The 19,113-nt window shown below is 39.0% G+C and overlaps 1 protein-coding gene across 1 annotated transcript in view; it reads left to right on the forward strand.

Moving 5' to 3' along the window:
- GPC6 (glypican 6) overlaps window positions 1–19,113 on the forward strand; it is a 503,396-nt gene that overhangs the window by 427,784 nt on the left and 56,499 nt on the right. The window contains exons 5-7 of the mRNA XM_005424127.2: window positions 4,062–4,192; window positions 11,898–12,041; window positions 16,288–16,317. Of these exons, the coding sequence (XP_005424184.1) occupies window positions 4,062–4,192; window positions 11,898–12,041; window positions 16,288–16,317 (305 nt within the window). The remainder of the gene's footprint in view (window positions 1–4,061; window positions 4,193–11,897; window positions 12,042–16,287; window positions 16,318–19,113) is intronic.

Raw genomic sequence — 19,113 nt, forward strand, 5'->3', positions numbered from 1 at the left:
CACATGGAATTGTACAAGTGAATAATAAAGTTTATCACTGTAGTGAGAGTTAAGATTGGCAAAAAAGAGAACTCAACCTAATGACCTGAGGATATATTTTTCAAGAGAGCAATTCACCTTAAACACTGTACAGCGTTTCTTCCTAGAAATCAATGTTATGGATGAAAAATTCAGTCTTAATTTAAATCTGAGGCCTAACTCAAAAAATTTATAGTATCAAGCTAGTTAGATACAGAAGTGAGTTTGTTCCCAAGGGGCCTGAACATTCCCTAATAACATTCAATAATAAGACTACTTGTTCTTCCAGGCTTCTCTCAGTCTGTGGCTGTCAGGTATCATCTGGATAGGTTTGATTTAGTCAGGAACAGCATGATGATTAGAAAAAGGGTAGAAGGAAGAGCCCAGTCAGACAGAGGCTAAGAAAATAATTTTCTCATCCATAGAAGTGTCACTTGTTCATCCTCTTTTGCTAGACTGAGCTTGTAGTATTCCTACCAGAAGGAGATAAGAATAACCCAGCAGCCTGGTCACTGCTAAGTCAGCCATAGCCCCACAAAGCTGCTGGAACTGAAATAAAAATGAGTCCTTAAACATTAATTTTCCATTTCTGCAAGAACTCATCTGAACTGTGCAATTGTCCAAGACTTCTAGTCTGAGCTGATCCCTAAACAGAGCATTAACTGGAAGCACAACTTGCATCAGTCTCAGAAATAATGTTGAAGGAGGAACCTGTTTTACTTCACCCCTTCAAGCATCTCTTGTTGCAGCATTTAATCCATTTCTCAGACTCTTCCTCTTCAAATATACCCCTGTATAGGCCTCTACTCCAGCATCAGTCCTGTCTCACATCTTAGCCTAAAACGAAAATACAAACTGCTGATATAAAGATGTACCTGTCATCAATAAAGCTGTGGATATTTCAAATTCTATTTTTCCCTTAACCGCTTGCTCCCCAGGCATATCTTTAAGATATAATTAAATAAAAGATCACAAGGCTCTAATGTCAAGCGTCACTGTTGGCTCATAGCCTCTCACTGCTCCACAGACTTAAGTTATGAATAGCTACCTGGAGTGGTCCAGATTCATTCCAAGCCAGAGAAGGAGACAGAAATTAAAGAACATGGACAAGCAGGGATTTACTGCTTGATTTTTCTCTCTCCTTTTGTTTTCTTTTTCCCTTACTTTCTTCCTTTCCTTTATGTAGAGCAATAGCTTAAAGCTCTAGTCCATGTGATTGAAATATAAACTTGACTCTAACCTAACTTGAACCTCAGCTCTTGAAAGCTTCATCAGACCTATACCATACCATATCAAAGAAAGAGCTCAACATAACAAAAAGCTCACCTTTGGCAGCCAGGAATTATCCACATTCCTCATCCTTTGCCCTTGTCCTTAACAATGAGTAATAGACAGATAAAGATGATATAGATACAGATACAGATAAAGATATAGATGATATAGTTATAGATATACATATAGATATACATAGATTATAGATATAGATATAGATGATGATATAGATATAGATATAGATATAGATAGAGACATAGACACATAGACATAGACATAGACATAGACATAGACATAGACATAGACATAGACATATATGTATATATAAAGACTAAGTATATGAATAGGCTTAAGGTTCAGAAAATAGAAGCTGACTAGCTAAAGGTTATCTTTCTATAGATACAAACTGTTTAAGCCAGGAACAGATTTTTAGTTTGCATCTCCTAGAGCTATTCATTTTGGAGTTGAAGGCACTTTCCTTGAGGAAGGGCTGTTCTTAAATTAAAACTGTGGTTCTTGTTCAGTTAAAGGTGATGCACTTTTCTGCCACATAGCTGAGACTTCACTTCAAGGTTTAATTCAGAACTATTGCCCCATGCCATCAGAAGAAGCAGGAAGTAGGCTGGAGCCACCACCCATTCCCACAAGAGATCTCCAGGAATTATATATTTACAGAATTCTGCTTCAGCACAGTCCCTGAACACATACTAGGGCTTAGCACTAGCCTTTTCCATCCTTCCAGTTGCCAAAATAAAGTGGATTCATATAAAGAGGCACCTGTCCTTAGCTTAAAATGTAGCCTCCTCCTACCAAACAAAACAAAACAAAAACAAAAACAAAAAACCAACCAACCAAAAAAAAAAATCTACATTTTGACTCTTTCATGCAGTAACCCTAATCTTAATCCTGTTCCTGAAGTAAACTACCAAAATTCAGCCACCAAGACCTGTGCACTAACAAGGCCTAGTACTGGTCATGGAACCTAAGATTTAAGCTGATCACATTGCTCACAAAGTAATAATTCATAAATGTTTTATTCAAGTCATTCTGAACATGAGTTCATAGGAGTCTACAGTTACAAATTCTCTTCGTTTTTTTTTTTTTTTGCATTTGGAAAAATTGCAAACTTACTGCTGTAATCTGTAAGTGTGTATGTATGTGTGTGTCTTTGTGTGTATGAAAACTGTTTTCTCTGCCAGAGGTAGTTCCTATTTTCACCACTTCCCACTGGAAAGGCTATAAACTACAGAATTTTAAAATAAAGTGCAGGCAAAATAACACCTCTGCTTGAAACCAATTTCCTATCATCTGTGCATTTCTCACAGTTAGCAACAAGTGCTATACACCTCACTCCAAATAACTGGCATTATACTCTTTCCAGCCTAAAAGTACTGTGAAATATTAGATGTAAATTTGCAGAAGTGCTTTGGTGCTATACGCCAAGCAATTCCAGTTTCAGTGGGATTTCTGGGTATGCACTGACAGCATATAAACAACTTAATGCAGTCCTTGGGTGAGGCTGTGCATGGAGGTGTTTGTCTAAACTGCTAGAGTGACACACCAGCCCCTTTTTCCCATACCTCCATGCACTTGTGCTTTTTTGGGGAAGGAGAAGATGTCCACATCTTGGAACAAACCTCTGTGACTTGCAGCCAAGTGTAAAGCTAACAAGCACTGCAGTCAGATCTATGGGGAGCTCCATGCCTTCTCCACACAGCTGCCGTGGGACTGGTGCTTAAAACAGCAAAGCAGGCATGGGTCTGTTTCAGAAGGAAGTCTGCTTGGTACTTTCTGGAGCTTAAGTCTGGCATATAAAGAAGAGAGCATGTGAAGATTTTTGTTTATTGTGTTAAGGTTACAAGCATCAGCTGCTTAAAGCTAATTAGTTGCTGAAAACTTTAAATCTAACATAGGAGACAAGGATCCTGCTCATATGCTGTTCAAAGGATATACTGTAAATCCAGTTTATCACATGGCTATTGCCACAAAAATTATGATAAATTTGTGTCTGTGTATAGACAAATATATCTGATTCATGGCAAAACCTTTTTTATTGCCACGAATTTCTGTTCAATTGCTTGTTTTTCACTTGTTAATGAACATCAAAAGATTTAATTATTTTGCAGAGGGGATCTAACAGAAGTTAAGCAAACTTTTTTGTTTTAATACAAAACATACAAACAATATATGTTTCTACATACAACTTACAGCCATGTTTTGAAAATGTAGCAAGGCAAACACAGCTTATACCTATATACTATGGCAGAAATCCAATATTCATCTGCTGTTCATATTGCAAGAAAATGAGATCATTAAGGTCAGAAAGAACAGCTGCTTTAATTGTAACACCCCTATAGATCATATCAAAATTTTCATCATCTCACACAAATTCTAAGAACATACCCCAAGGATTCATTTCTATCATCCTGCTTTTTCTTGAGAAGGAGATTACATAAGTACACTCCAAAGCACTGGCTGCTTCAAGAAGCTGTGTAAAATAATTTTACCCCAAGCTTGATAATGCTATCGCAATTAATATTAATCTAACTTTTAAAGTCTTTATTCCTCTTTCTGTGGTGGCAGCAGTAGGGGAAATATTTTTGACGTCTGGGAAGCTGCCCTGCAGGCTTCACAGTGCTGCTGCCCCACATCCCCCCAGACTCCTGCTGAGGAGTGCTCAGTATCCACACCTACAGCCGGCAGGGCTGGTCTGCCTGAGGACCCCAAAGGTATCCCTTCTTTAAGGGAATGGCTGCTTTGTGTTTTAACAGATGCTATGCTTCTGGTAGCGGAGAGATTAGAGGGACCATTCAACATTGAATCAGTCATGGATCCTATTGATGTCAAGATTTCTGAAGCCATCATGAACATGCAAGAGAACAGCATGCAGGTGTCAGCAAAGGTACTGTGTCAGTCGTGCCTTCTCTGTTATTGAATGTCACAAGTGGGGGGAAAAACATCTCCACCAATTTTTCTGTCTAGACTTTAAGAAAGATTGTCCAGACCACCAGAAATTACTTTTGCTTGTTCAAAAGTTCACCAGACTGGCTTTAAATTCCTTGTTAAACTAGTTAAACAAGCTTGAATTTTTCAAAAGGAAGTGGGAGAAAGCTACCATTTATTAAACTTCAAAGTAATAACTCTCATAGTAAGAGATTTAAGGAAAATAGGGTGTTCTGAAAACCAGTGGTAACTCTGTAAGCATTATCCTGCAGAGTATACTTGATAACTTCCACTCATGTCTCATCTGTGATTCTCCATATTAACTTCCAAACACATTTTGATTTATCCAGGTCAGACTGAGCACAATGTGTTTGAGGTGAATACACAAAATGTTCCATTTGACCTCCTTTAATAGCCACTCTAGGGAAATACTACATTGGCTGGTCTCTGATTACCAGACCTCAGTTTGATAGAGTTTTGTCTGGATTCTGACACAAAGATAAACAGAGCTAATGATACTGGCTGCCTCCTTTCCATTTTTAATGTGTGTGAGTACACACAGGTCACCACCACCTCCGAACCCCCTGTTAATAAGATCCTTCAAATTCAGTAGCAGGTGCTGTTGAGCCAATAGTCAACAATTAATGGCTTTGCCTTAATATTCATTGGTGCACCGTGGCTGAAATTCTAAAGTCAACAGGTCGCCAAGCTATCTGCATTAGGAGCTTCTATCTCCCATTTAACTCCCAGCAGTCAGTCAGTCAGTCAGTCAGTCAGTCAGTCAGTCAGTCAGCCAGTCAGTCAGGTGCTGGCCAGACTGCCATCTAAGTCAGTGATTTTCCATTGCTTGGAAGGAAGCTGCTGTAGCTGGGGAAAAAAAAGTGGTAACAAAAAGCAGGAGCCTGAGGTTTACATTCTTCCTGTCAACCCAAAATTAGATGCTTTTTATGGCCCCATTGCTGCAGGTTGCTAAGAGTTTCCTTCAATATGCCTTTTGCTTTCAACCTACATGAAGTTCCTTGGATTTTAAAAGCAGTCTACATCCTGCAGGATGAGACTTTATTCTGGCACCAGTCATCAAGGTGTTTAACAGCCAAATTCTCTCAAAAATTTTGGGAATTAAAGGCCAGCTTCAGCAAACTCAGCTCTTACCTCAAAAAAGAAACAAAAAATATTTTCACTTAAAACTCACCCCAGGCCCATGTGTATTTTGTTTTCCTTTTTACTTTTGACTTTTTCCTTTTTACTTTTTACTGTTTGGTTTTCACAGTTTTTCCATTAGCTGAAAAGCTGCATCCCCTGCCAGAGTCCAATGATGTTTTGGCATGAGCTCATCTCACTATTTGTTCATAGCAGAGCGGATTGTTTCTCCTGTCCCTCACAAATATTTTATTTGCTATAAAGATTAATAGCAATGTCATTTGCAATGCAATAGTTTTTCCTCTAAGAGAAACCTTAGATAATTTTTTTTAATCTTGTAGAACAGAAAAGAAATTATATCAGCAAAATTTATTTCATTATATTTTCATAGATAACAGAGCTGTCTATCCTTGAGGGACCTTTGTGTGTTCTCTGTAGACCATTATTCTTGTGAAATGTGATTTCCTTGATCTCCTAGGTTACAGCCGTCTTTTTTCATGTAACATGGAAATGCTTTACCCTTTTATAAAAAGGCAAAGGCTTTGGGTATAGTGCTGTCCTCTTCTGCGCCAGGTCAGACTTGCAAAGATGCTATACAAGCAGACTTTGATCCATCTTCTGTCATCTAATTTTTCCCCCTTATACAAATTGACCACTTAGAGCTTCAGGGGAAATGACAGACACCTCACCAGATGTAGTGAGGTGCATGGAATGCTACTGCAGACCTAATGTGGGAGAAAAGCCACTCTCATCAATTAATCTGAGATGCCACTCAGAAAGCAGGGTGTTGGAATCATGATCTTTTCTATTTTCTCATTCTTCCGACAATTTTGTACTTTTTATTCGACTGTACCTACTGAAAAATGTGGTGACTAGGAATCATAGCTATTTTTTCCCAAGTCAGTCAGTGACTTTTTACAGTGGAAAAATTATGATGCACTAATAATGTTATGCCTGCAACACCCACATACACATAGATTGTTTTTCACCACTGACATGCAGCCTTTTCTATCTAAAAACCTGGCTGAGTCTGGGAGAAGAGTCTATGCTGTATTCAGTAGATTATTCTGCCATGTTATATAATGTTGTCTTTTCTTTTAAAAGGAGTGGAAAATATGAGAACAAAAGATTTCTTCCTCAAGGAGCTCTCACTTACTTCACCCTCTTTGTAGGCAGAAGACCCATTTATTTAATCCAAAATCCAGCGCTCCTGTTTCATATAGTTATATAAAATTGCCCTATTCCAAAAGCCCAAAAAACAGCCAATGACTTAACAATTAATCAGTGCAGAAAGTCAAGGCTTATTGCATGAGTTCACTCCTTGTCTTTCATTTCCTTAGAAGACACAAACCCTCTGTCTTCCTCTTTTGATAGCTGCACGTCAATAGTGAGACAGAGAATTAAAGAGATACCACATGTACCTCTTCTATCTTTGTCCTGCTGACCAAGGACATTCAGACTCAGACACATTCCAGTATCTCTCACTGCATAAAATGGAGCATCTCTGTTCCTAGGCCATTAATTTTTCTTGTTTGTATGATGATTACAGTCAATTCTTCTAGCACAGTTCACATTAAACATGTGCTAGTGTTACACTAAAGTCCTCCAATTCATGCTGAGGCTGCAATCTTTCTCTGTTTTCGTGGTATTTCTCGGCAGTTTATATTCAGCACGGGCTGTCCAGGAAGTCTGACCACAAATCTCTAGGCTTCTTGGCTGCTCACCTTGCACACCTGCCACGTCCCTTAATGACAGCCACACAAGGTCCTTATTTTGCCTCAGGGAAAATCCCATTCCTGACCACTGTGACAACTGGAGATGCTTGTCAAAAAAGAGCAATGGTATAGAGAGTCAACACCCCAAGGCTGCTGGAAGGATCTATGTACTCTGAATATGCCCAAACTTTCCCTTCTCCAAGAGAAGACAAGGACTGCTGATCATCAAAACCACTTCCATAGATTCATCATCTAACACCTGCAGCCATTCTTACAGATCTCCCTCCACAAACCACAGCACAGAGAGTGCAAAACAATCAGCCTGGGCTGCCTGAGATGCTTCCCAAGACATCAGCACCTTTTAGGAATAGGCCTTGCAGGCTGGGTCTGCCCAGATTAGAGTAATGTTCCCTGAAGGTTGCCTCTGGCAGAAGTCATGGAGCCATAGATTTACCTTGGATTTCTGCTTATAATAGCTGAGACAGGATGTCCTCTTTATTGAAATCTGTTTGTAATTCTCCAGTGACACCTTTTTGGTATTTGAACAACATATTGCCAAATTTAGTGCTCAGCAACATGTTGATTATTTCTCAGGCAAAATTTTTACATTTTGTGCTTTGTTTCCCAAAGTTCAGCTCATATCCAAGACTTAGTCATACCATACATTTACCTTATTCTTATTGTCATTGTCATTCTCCTTGACGTAATTCAGGTAGTCATATAAAACAAGCATGTTTTGAGAGCCTTCACAATCTTCCCACAAGGCTGTCAGTACCAACACCTTCCGCTCCTGCTTCAAGTCAAAAAGTAAATGCTACATCTGCTCCAGTTTAAAAACATGAATGTTTACTAGTTGATACCTGCAGAGATTGCTCATTCACAAGTGGAGGACAACTCAAAATACAGCACAAAAGATGTTATAGCATCCAATTTTTTTCACAATGGAGAAATTTCCTAATCTGGTTGCATCAACATAATCATGTCTCCATTGCTGCTCAAAACACAACATACTGAACTATTTTCTGCAACAGTCTAGTCCTATACAAGTATGTTAGACTGCTGGAAGAGTAATTTGGCTGCCATGACAATATTTTTCCACTTTCATATAGTCTATCCCATAACTGAGTTTCTCCTTAGTAAGTCTTAAATCTGCTTTTATCTGAGTTGATGGATGTGCCATTTTAACCTATAAATATATGTTCCTTCTCAGCAATTACTTCAGCTAAATGGATGAATGAGCTCCATGACATAGCAGACTACCTATGCATTATTTATAAGGAGGATATCTTCAAAGAACTACATCCAAAGTTCTTCTTAAAATAGTCCACAAGTTTCATACTAAGAAAACCTCTTCATTTATCTGTGTTCTTTCCAGAGCTCTGTGCAGGAAAATATATAATGGCATTTCAGGTAAAAAAATCAATGCTATTCTATTTGAAGAGTCAATGGAGCAGAATCATACAGAGACACTCAACTGGAAACACTGAGCACTAGCACACGGCTAAATAACAGAATGACCCAAGGTTTCACAGAGAACAAAATTTGTCTTCTGCAAAAATTCAAAACCTCAAATTCTCCTGGGAAAAGGGCTCTTTTTTCTACAGTATCTACATCCTAGTCCTGATGTAGGTACTTCCATTTAGTCAGCTCAAGAGATGTAATTCTTCACTGGCTCTGTTGACTTGTTCTCACGGCTTGGTTAATATCCCTGACCATAGAGATTTGGTCCATTTGAGCTTTAACAGCAGTTCTGCGGGGAATGGTTTCGTGTTATAAAATCTTAACAGGTGTCTCAGATATCCCAGAACATCCTAAACAACTGCAGATGCTGATGAGAGAGAAACAGAAGAAAGCTTTTGATCTCCCCTATCTTAGATGCATAGCTTAAATATAGACGCATACATGATGACAACTAAAGTTAGCTTTCTGAATTCCGAATGGAATCTATTCTCTAAATTCAGATTAAATGGACTGCACCAATTTTTTAGAGAGTGAGTTTATGCTAGCAATTCACAGCATGTGTAATGAAACACTTGAATATATTCCCAGAAATTGTTCAATACCTCTCAGTAGCATTGTAAAGAATGTATTTCATGTGCTTCTTCTTAGGAAGCATTTGTTAATATCAGTTATCATCTTTACATTTTGCGTTCTGTCAATACCAGGATGCAAATTTTAAAATGTCTCTTTTGCATTCAAAATTCAGTTACTGAATATTGTATCCTTACTGCATTTCTGTTAGGTCGTTTAAAAAGCAAGTTATTTCTTTTTCTGTCATGTAAATATTACTGTCTAGTTTCCATCTCTATTATTGTCTGACTGTATGTAAATTTGTTTGTATAAAACCACTTGCTGAAACTATTTCTATGAAGATAAATGCCACAAAGTCTCTGCTGGGTTTTTTTCAGTACATCATAAGAAAGATGTTATATAAATTATGTAGACTTGCAGTTGCACCACATGGCCATACAAGTAGCTTAACAATCACACACTGGGACTTTTAAGGAGACATTCCCTCACTTTCCTTTCTCCTGAGAATCTGGTTTTATGTTTTCTATAATTGTCACTTGCTTTGGAGGCAAATACCCAGTTGCTTAATTGAGTAAATGGGATTTTAGAGATATCTAAATAAACAATTATGTTTTCAGTGCTGAAAGAAACTTAAGTAAACTCTTGTAAGTATAATTCATGCTCTTAACGTATAGATTTCACTCTTTAAATTGTCATACACCATCACATACAAATCTTGAATATTAATCTTAGTTGAATTTTCTTCATAGAAGAAAAATAAGATTCTTTCCTGATGAAAGATTTAGAGCTTTACAAGCTAAAATCTTTTTTCTTGGTTGATTAAATTAATTTACTGTCCAATAGCCCTCAGGACTAGGGAGGCTTGAAACTCTTAAAACAGATATTCTCAAACCAGACCAAACAGTATTCCACTCATAAATTAAAAATCCCAATGGCCACACAACAGCTGACTTGCTGGACTTTAAGCCAAAGCAGACCTGATGACTGGACATATATTTAGTATTAATCAGCTTCTTTGAGCAAGCTTTGAATCACTTGGGGCCTCTAAATTAACATCAGGAAACCGAACTGAGAGCCAGCTTAATGTATCCTGATAGAAACAGAAGTTGCACCATCGACTGGGGTCGCTCTTCCACGGGGTGCAGTCCTTCAGGCACAGCCTGCTCCATGTGGGTCCCTTCACAGGCTCACAAGTCCTGCTAGCAAACCTGCTCCAGAGTGGGCTCCTCTGTCCCCAGGTCTGCAGGACCCTGCCCCAGCACAGGCCTCCCACGGGGTCACAGCCTCCTCCCAGGCACCCACCTGCCCTGGTGTGGGTGTCCTCCATGGGCTGGGGGTGGATCTCTGTGTCCCCAGGGCCCTCCATGGGCTGCAGGGACGCGGCTGCCTCACCATGGGCTGGCTGCACCATGGGCTGCAGGGGAATCTCAGCTCTGGCACCTGCAGCACCTCCTGCCCCTCCTTCTGCACTGACCTTGGCGTCTGCAGGGCTGTTCCTCTCACATGCTCTCACCCTGCTCTTCCCTGGCCACAATTTCATCTGCACAATGACTTTTTTTCCTTCTTAACAATGTTATCACAGAGGCTTTACTGTCATTTCTGACTGGCCCAACCTTGGCCAGCAGAGCTGTCCTGGAGCCAGCTGCCATTGACTCTGCCAGACATGGGGGAAGTTTCTGGAGTTTCTCACAGAAACCATCCCTGGAGTCCCCCCACTAATAAAACCTGGCCACAGAAACCAACATAGCCACACAAAAAGGAGTAATTTGGTCCTACAACCAAAACACAGCATTTGCACAGTTTTCACCCCCACAAAGCTCATTCAAACAGTCTGTGTATGGCATTGTATAATATAACTTATGAGAAATTCTGACATTTAATTCTTTTTCTTTTGAATGGAGGCAAAATGTTGAAACAGTCACAAAACCAGAAGGATGACTCTAAAACTGAAAAAATTGATGTGAAGGCAAACACTAGGATTCTAGTTCATGAGAGCACTTGAAAATTTTAACTCAGTGGATTTTCTCCTTTTTTCAGATGTGCAGCTTGTGTGAAAACGCCTCTGGGAAATATGCTTGATATCCAGTAGCCTTCTGTGTCCTTTAGTACCTACCAGATACACAACATTGAAACTTTTTTCCAGATGGAAGTATATGAAAAATTTCATAACTGCGAACACTTTCTATACCCAGAAAACAAACACACTAGCAGAAAATAATCATCACTGTTGCCCACTCAGTTTGCCTCACCCTTCTAGGGAGAGATTGGGAGGGAATAAGAAAGTTATCCAAGTTACAAAACTATTTCATCATTGACCTTTTCTCTAAGACTACAAATAAGATTGCAAGGTACAAAGAGCTGTCGGTAGGGATTATGGATGACCTGTGATTCTGGGTAAATACTGCATTTTAACAAAACTGAAAACAGCTATCAACTATGTCCTGCCACAAAGGATATCCTTTTGTTTATTTCTCTTCCTGGGAAGACAGTAATTAAGATGCTTTCAGACGTTAATTTCTCATAATAATCACCTTCTTAAATTAAGGGGGTTTTAAGTTCCCTATATGTTTCCATACCTTCACCAAGTGATTAATAATGCTAAATTATTAACCTGAGTTTTAATGCAGGCCAAGCCCTCAATTCAGTAGTATAAAAATGTCAATCAAGTCTTGTTTTGAGTATACAAAAAAAAAAGAATAAAGAGGCTACAAAATACCTGCTTTCCTTTTTTTATGATTCTCATTTAACCAACATATAACCAAGAATGTCTTTCTTCAGGTTTTCCAAGGATGTGGCCAACCTAAACCAGCACCTGCCCTGAGATCTTCCCGTTCCGTCCCTGAAAACTTCAATACCCGGTTTAGACCATATATCCCAGAGGAGAGACCTACAACTGCTGCTGGCACAAGTTTGGATAGGCTGGTAAGGCAAAATATATTCCATTTTCAGATTAGTACAAAAGGCTTGGCTATACACTAGAAGGTGTTCATCTCCTGATTTAATAATTTTATGATCACTCTTTATAGTTTCTTTGCCAGCTGTTCCAGCATTCAGTAAAGCTTTTTTTCTCCACTGGAAACAGTATAGAATTTCATTGTAGGAGAGCAATATGGCTCAGTTTTTATGTATTAGACTTGTTAGAAGAGAATAAATTCTTTCCTACAGGCCAGAAACCACATAAGCCTTTGCAGGTACTTTGCAGTATAAATTATGTATCAAAAGTGATCTACATCAGTATTTTATATTTTTTTATCTTATAAAAAAAGTAATGTATTAAGGCCATTTTTATCATCTAGTTCTTTAACTTACACCCTTCCAAAGGCACCTCAATTTGTTTCACTTCTTTACTAAATTATAAAATTATCACTGCTTTATTTCCATCCATCTCAAGAATTGACTTTAATCAGCTAAAACTTCAGTGATCATTAATCTTGTTTTACTTACTCAATCATTTTGGGAAAACAATACTTCAACATAAGATTATTTTCTTTACTACCAATCATCGGATTCACATTTCAGACTTCAATGTTCTTGCTATTTATAAATCTATAGATTTATAGAGGGATAATTAGTACAGCTGTTAGTACCATCCCAGCAATCATCTGTAGGTAAAACCGATGAGCAAAACTGAAGAGCTTCTGATTTAACAAAGGCTATATCACATGTCCTTAGCTAATTGCTGCACACTTGCAGAGCACTGCTCTGTCTTGCCAAAGAAAGGACCCAAATATAACAATGCAGATGAGGACCCAGGTATCTTCTTGATGCCATCATTCATCAAATTCATGGGATGTCACAGTAGTTTTTCACAGTTCCAAGTCTTTCCAATCACTTCTGTCTATGTTGTACTCTATGTACTCTATACTGTCAATTTTCATGGCAACCCAATAGGAAAATAACATGCCATTTCTAGTCAAGACTTGGGATTACCCTGCAGCAAAAAGCAACATTTGTTAGTTCTCTGAACTTCTGGAAATATTGTAGCCTGGTTATCCTAAAAGGAGAAGGAGAGAAGATGCTTACATCCATTGTAGATCCAACCACAGCAGGATCATAGTGCAGTGCACAGCTCAGGCTAAAAATCTGACTAGCAATACTCAATCTATATTTGATGGGATCTTAATTTTACCCTTTCACTTTAGATTCAGAGAACCAGTCCTTCTGCACTGCTCAGAGCAGAGGCCTGGATCTTAATGTAGAATTAGTCAAGGTGAAGTGAAAGGTCACCAAAGCCTTTAGGTTTCTATCATGCTTTGTCAAATCTAAAGGTTGCAAACAGCTGAAATGAGAGGAAGAGCATTAAAAGGAAGAGGCTGGAAGCACAGTTCAGCTTGGATTAGTCTGATGATCTAAGAACAGTTCAAGCATTTTCGTAATGAAAAAGGAAGGTTGAAGATGCATTACATATTGACATAAGAAGGATACTTCTAAACACATTAATATCCTTTTTAAAATACTAACTTGCAAAATAATGAACAGCACACTGAATACAGCAGAAATGTGTCCTATGCTGACAGCCTTTAAAGGCTGAAACTAATGAAAGTTGCCAATACAGAAAATTCTTTATGACTTCTAGACTTTGAAAGGGGAATTTATCTCCATATGATTTAACTAGTCTTGTTCATGCATTATTTCAGGAAAAAAACAAGGAGTTTAACATTTCTGCTGTTCATTTAAAAAATGTTCAAATCAAATTCCTATTTCCTGTTCTTGCTGATGGTATCTAAAATAATTACTATTTATGGTCTGTTAATGATGAGTGTTGGTATCAAATCCATCTTCAAATGGCAGTGATGAATGTGTTGTCTCCTTCTGGGCTGGGACCAACCATCTCTCAGTTCAGAGATGGCTGGTGATCTCAGTGGAGCTAGGAAAGGTAGTTTATGTGGATTAGAGCAGACGGCCTTATTTCAGAGCTGTAATCCCTTAGCAGCTCTCAGGAAAGGTCACTGCCTGCATCTCACACCATCTTGGGTAATTTTATCCAGAAGGATATAAATGCTACACTCCTGCCTCACAGAAACCCCATTTAACCTGTGTTGGAATCTCAGCTTTCCATGCACTGAATCATTCCCTGAATGATGTATCTCTCTTCATTAACTGCAGCCAGAGCTTGGAGGACCAGCTTCATTTGGATACTCCTAATCCTTGCATTGTTAACAGGGTGTAACATGCACAGCAGTTTTCTTCTCTACACACTGATCATTTTCTGTTGCTTACTTCATATAAATACACTGCAATATTAGTATTTTGTTGGTATTTTCAAACACTTAAAGACCGTTTTGATTGTTATAGGTATAAGAAACAAGTCTTTTCTTGTGATTCAGAAGACTTCAGTGTTACTTTAATGCTTTTAGAAGTCTGTTCTGGAGTGTGTATTCATGAAACACTGTCAGACCACTTGACTTTAAACTGTCAACATAAAGTCCAAACATACAGTTACAAAAACCTCAAAAGAAGTGACAAACCATTCTGCTTTCATCTGTCTTTGACAGCATAAAAAACCAAGTTTAGAAAATATTTCCTCTGCATCTCAATGTTATACAAACATGCAGCATATCTGAACTAAATTCTGTTTTACTCACGCTCATATCCCCACTTATAAGCTTAATTCAGTTGGACATATTTTATCAGGTAGGTTGCAAAAAGCAGCCCTCATAAGAAGCCTACACTGAAACCACCAGGTACTCAGCCCACCTGAAAAATTGTTCCTTCATCCTTGCCTGAGCTCATGCTATTAACTCAGATATTCCATTTCAAAAGGAGGCAAAGTGATTTCTCTGTGTTATTGTCATAGCTGTAACAAGTAAGTCTTAATAAATAAGAAATAGATCAAAATTAATTATAAGAAATGTGGAAAAATCGAAATATCCCCCAAAAGCTGTGATATATGTGGTTTTAAAGCATCTGATGTATTTAGGAAGCTATGTAGAGCTTGGGAGACTTGTCTCAGCATGGATGAAAAGCACCATCTGAGATATCCTAGAGTATCTGAAATATGGGACCAGCAAGGGACTCAAGGAGACCAGCACACTTCTGGGGCAGCAGAGGGGAGCTGGCTTGAATATACTACAGAAGCTCAAGCAATTCAAGACATTTATGCTCAGACAATTCAATGACATCTTCACACTGGGCCCAAAAGTCAGGCTCTTTCAGAAGTCAGTGGAGAGAGACACATATCTTTGGAGAGTGATTCACCCTATCTGTCACAGACATCTCTCAAAGACTGGGAAATAAAAGACTCAGTTGGAATATGCACATGTAGACAGACAAGACTGAAATGCCTTGGAGTATTTAAGTCATCTAACTGAGCTGGCAGATAGAACAGTAATTTGAGATGCTTATGCTCCCCTGGATTGGCATTTGAAGTCTGGATAGAACACCCTAGAGGATGTTCACTATGAGGCATCCAAGTGGGACAACAGAACTGAGCCCCAGCTGTTCTCTGCAGGTTGCACCCTGTGAAATTCAGCTGCATAAATATAGTCATCTAATGCTCTTTGAGATGCCTGTGCTCTCCAAGATGTCCAAAGGTGAAAGTGAGGTTGCAGGAGACCTGGTTGGAAGTTAAATGGAATATCTCAGAGGTGCTAAATTGACTTGCTCTGCCTACATTTCAATAACTGTATTCCACCTTATACTGGCTGTAACAGCAGCAAAAATGAGGACTTTTCTGATTCAGTGTAGAATTCCATAGTGCAGACACTTAGAACCAGCTACCTTGATTTGAGTCCAGATGACTATCATTTTGACTGTTAACAGAGAGAAATAAAGGCCTTAGTTCAGTTATCTAAGCACGGGTTTAGGTAACTTATTTGAGATCACATATTTCTAAAGCACAATTCATCTCCTCCTAAAGTATACATTTGAACAGCTCAGAGAAATCTTTCCTTATCCCTCTGTTACAAAGTGCCAAAAAGTGACAATCTTAGTCCAGGCATCTAGCAAGTACACCTGAAGATCAGTAAATTTTAAAAATTGTCAAAAATTACATAGTTTTAATGCCTCCTTCTGTAGAGCATGATCTAAAGTTTTCATTTAAAATCAACTGCTTATAAAGACTCGTTATCTTCTCTGTGGTTGCCTGTTTGGTATAACCTGTGGTTTATTTTGTTTTGTTCTGTTTTGTTTTTCTGTTCCCTGAATCTGTTTCCCTCTTGCTTCCCAGAGGACTATCTGGAGGACAATGCAACATGGTGTAAGCTTTGGTATTCTTATTCTTCACTTCATTCCCATTTGTCTTTGTATGATGATGGACAAAACACTTGTTTAAGTTTCATCTTCACCATCTTTACTTTGTGTGTGTGTCTTGTAGGCTCAAATACTAGCAGTTCTTTCTGTAATCTTTCTGTAAGTTTGCATTCTAATTTCATTTTGCCAAGTGCCCAGAGCTGCTCCTGCCTTCCAGTATTTTTCTCTCACCCCAAGGATGATGCCTCATCCCCAGAAAGGAGCAATGTATTCCTCCAGTGTACTAAAACTGGTGTAAACATCCCCGTAGTCTCAAACCCTACAAGGGCATGTAGAGCAATGCAGACACTGCAGTAGCATTCAGCTCTGAGGCCTGTGCTTGGAGCAATGAAAATGAGCTCCCAGGCCTTCCTGGGCTCTCTCCCTAGAAATGCTCCTGTCTTGCTGGCCAATCTCCTTATGCTTTACAGCTTCATAAGTTTAGCGGCTGTTAGAGGTCCCCGGCTCCAGACAGAAAAGCCTTCCTCAGCAGAGCTCATTCAGCACAGCCAAAGGGTTTGAAAGCATAGATTTGCATTTAGCATGGACTTAATAGTCCAGCTTCTTAGCAGGACTAATTAGTCTACAGAGAGCACCATGCTGATACAGCCATGCTGCTTCCTGTGTTTGAGCTGCCCCCAGTACCTCTGTATCCACCACATCACTGTACAGCAGTGCTGTCATAATTCAGCTGGAATTTCTCCAGAGAACATACTGCAGCCTGCCCTGGCTGTACGTGTATAAAATAATTCCACATTTTCTTTCAGGAGGACATGCAAGTTTTCTTGATTTTTCACCAGAGAGCTGATGCACTCTTAAACATATAATACATAATGCACATGCATACTGTGGAGACAGGCAACTGAGAAATTGGCCGAGGCATTCATGGGTGATTTGCATTCACATACAGTACAGTGGCTGCATAGATTAGTGGATGAGCATCCACCTCATCTGAGAAAGAACACCTTTTGTGCTCTTTACCCTGGGGAGGGGAATATACTGTGTCACACTTTGTGGAAAAAATGTCCTTTTAGAGTCTCTTCTGATTTCCTTAAAGTAAAAGCAGATAAAGTCTCAATTTCCATGAGGAAGATACCCTGAACTACCCTTTTTAGGAATAAATTCCAATGTACTTTAAGTCTCTTTTTAACTTTTTTATTCCACAGTGCTATGGTTTTTGTTACAGTGAAAAAATGTGATGGTAATCTAACAAATCAGTTGTGAGCAACTTTTTCCCACTGCTCCAAAACTACATGAAATGGAAAATATTACTTAAAAATACATCATCTGCTTTGCATTTTAACTATAAAAGACTAAAAGTAACAAGACTGTAGACAAATCAGACATTGATCTGAATTGGCCAGAGAATCCTGCAGGGCATTCCTAAAAGTGAAGTTTTCATTTCAGTTTTGTTAGACTCCATTTGGTACACAATCTTGAACTGTTAAATATATGCCATGATAGCACAATTTTCCTGGGATAGGATGTTTAACCTCAAGATTTTTTTCCTCAAGAGACAATAGAATAAAATCCAGAAGGTATGAATCTTAAAGGGTTTAAAGTTCTGAGATTAATTTTTCAAGTATCTTCTGCATACAGAGGCCATGGGATAGTATACAAACAATGAGCCTGTACAATACATCATAATTCTGGAGTTTTGGGTCACACTCTTAAGTCTGAAGATCACTGGCTTGCACAAGTGTTTTGGAAGCCTACTGGCTTCCCACAGGCTACTACCCCAAAACGCTTAGATGTTGTGCTGCTGGATTTGATAACCCTGTGTGATGTTAATCAGCAGATGATTCCTGAAATGTACAGCTCCTCCAGTTTTACATTTTGCATGTTTACACAGAGTCCTGTTTCTTATTAGATGTTTGGATGCAATATGCAAAATTAATAAATATGTTTTACCACATTCATTGCGGTCATTTGGTGTTAGATTTAGGCCTTGATTGGTTCTCCAAACTAAGTGGTTGCTTAGTATCAAGTTTTGTTTAGTCTCAGTTTCTGTCTCGCAGCAATATCTAAGTTTAAGTCTGTGCGATCATTTTTTCCCTCATGGTTAATACCAGTTCCAGGTGGCAAGGGTGGATGAATGATGGTGGCTGTCAGAACCCTCCTGGGAGACCTGACAAAGTCCTGTTTTTAAAAATGGTGATACTATTCCGTCCCCCAGGTGAATGGCTGTGTATGCTGCTGTATCCGACACATTGCATTCCGAACGTGCGTGAGGTGGTTGCTAAGACAGAGCTTTGTTACAGTGGTTGCCTCTGTCTTCAGGTGGAATGGGTCTGCCTGCTGCTCAGACCCTGACCAGCATGGGCAAGCAAAGGCCATCTCCCAACAGTGACAGGAACCACAGATGTCTACATTAATTAGTTATCAAAGAAAATGCACTAATCTTGACTGCCAGGCAGTTGGTACCTTGCCTGAAGAGTGATGTCTCATGGAACACGGTGCTTGCATGCTCATCTTCTAAAATGGACTTTTTAGTACTGGTTGAACTTCCTTTACCTGATGGGTGTGAAGACCCTATGGGAGTCATCATCTCATTTCCAGGAAAGACATAGGTGTGTGAATGGTACTATGGATCACCGTTAGAGAGGTGGGGAATAAAAAATCTGCAGATAGAATCCACTCCTAATCACCAGACTTTCAGCAAACAGTAAGATGAAGAAATGGCACAGTTAAGGGTCTTCACTTGGTGTACATTAAAGAACTATGTGATTGCTGAACTTGGCTGTTAGCATAAACAAAAGTAAGA

Source organism: Geospiza fortis, unplaced genomic scaffold (genome assembly GCF_000277835.1).
Source record: "Geospiza fortis unplaced genomic scaffold, GeoFor_1.0 scaffold84, whole genome shotgun sequence".
NCBI classification, from domain to species: Eukaryota; Metazoa; Chordata; class Aves; order Passeriformes; family Thraupidae; genus Geospiza; species Geospiza fortis.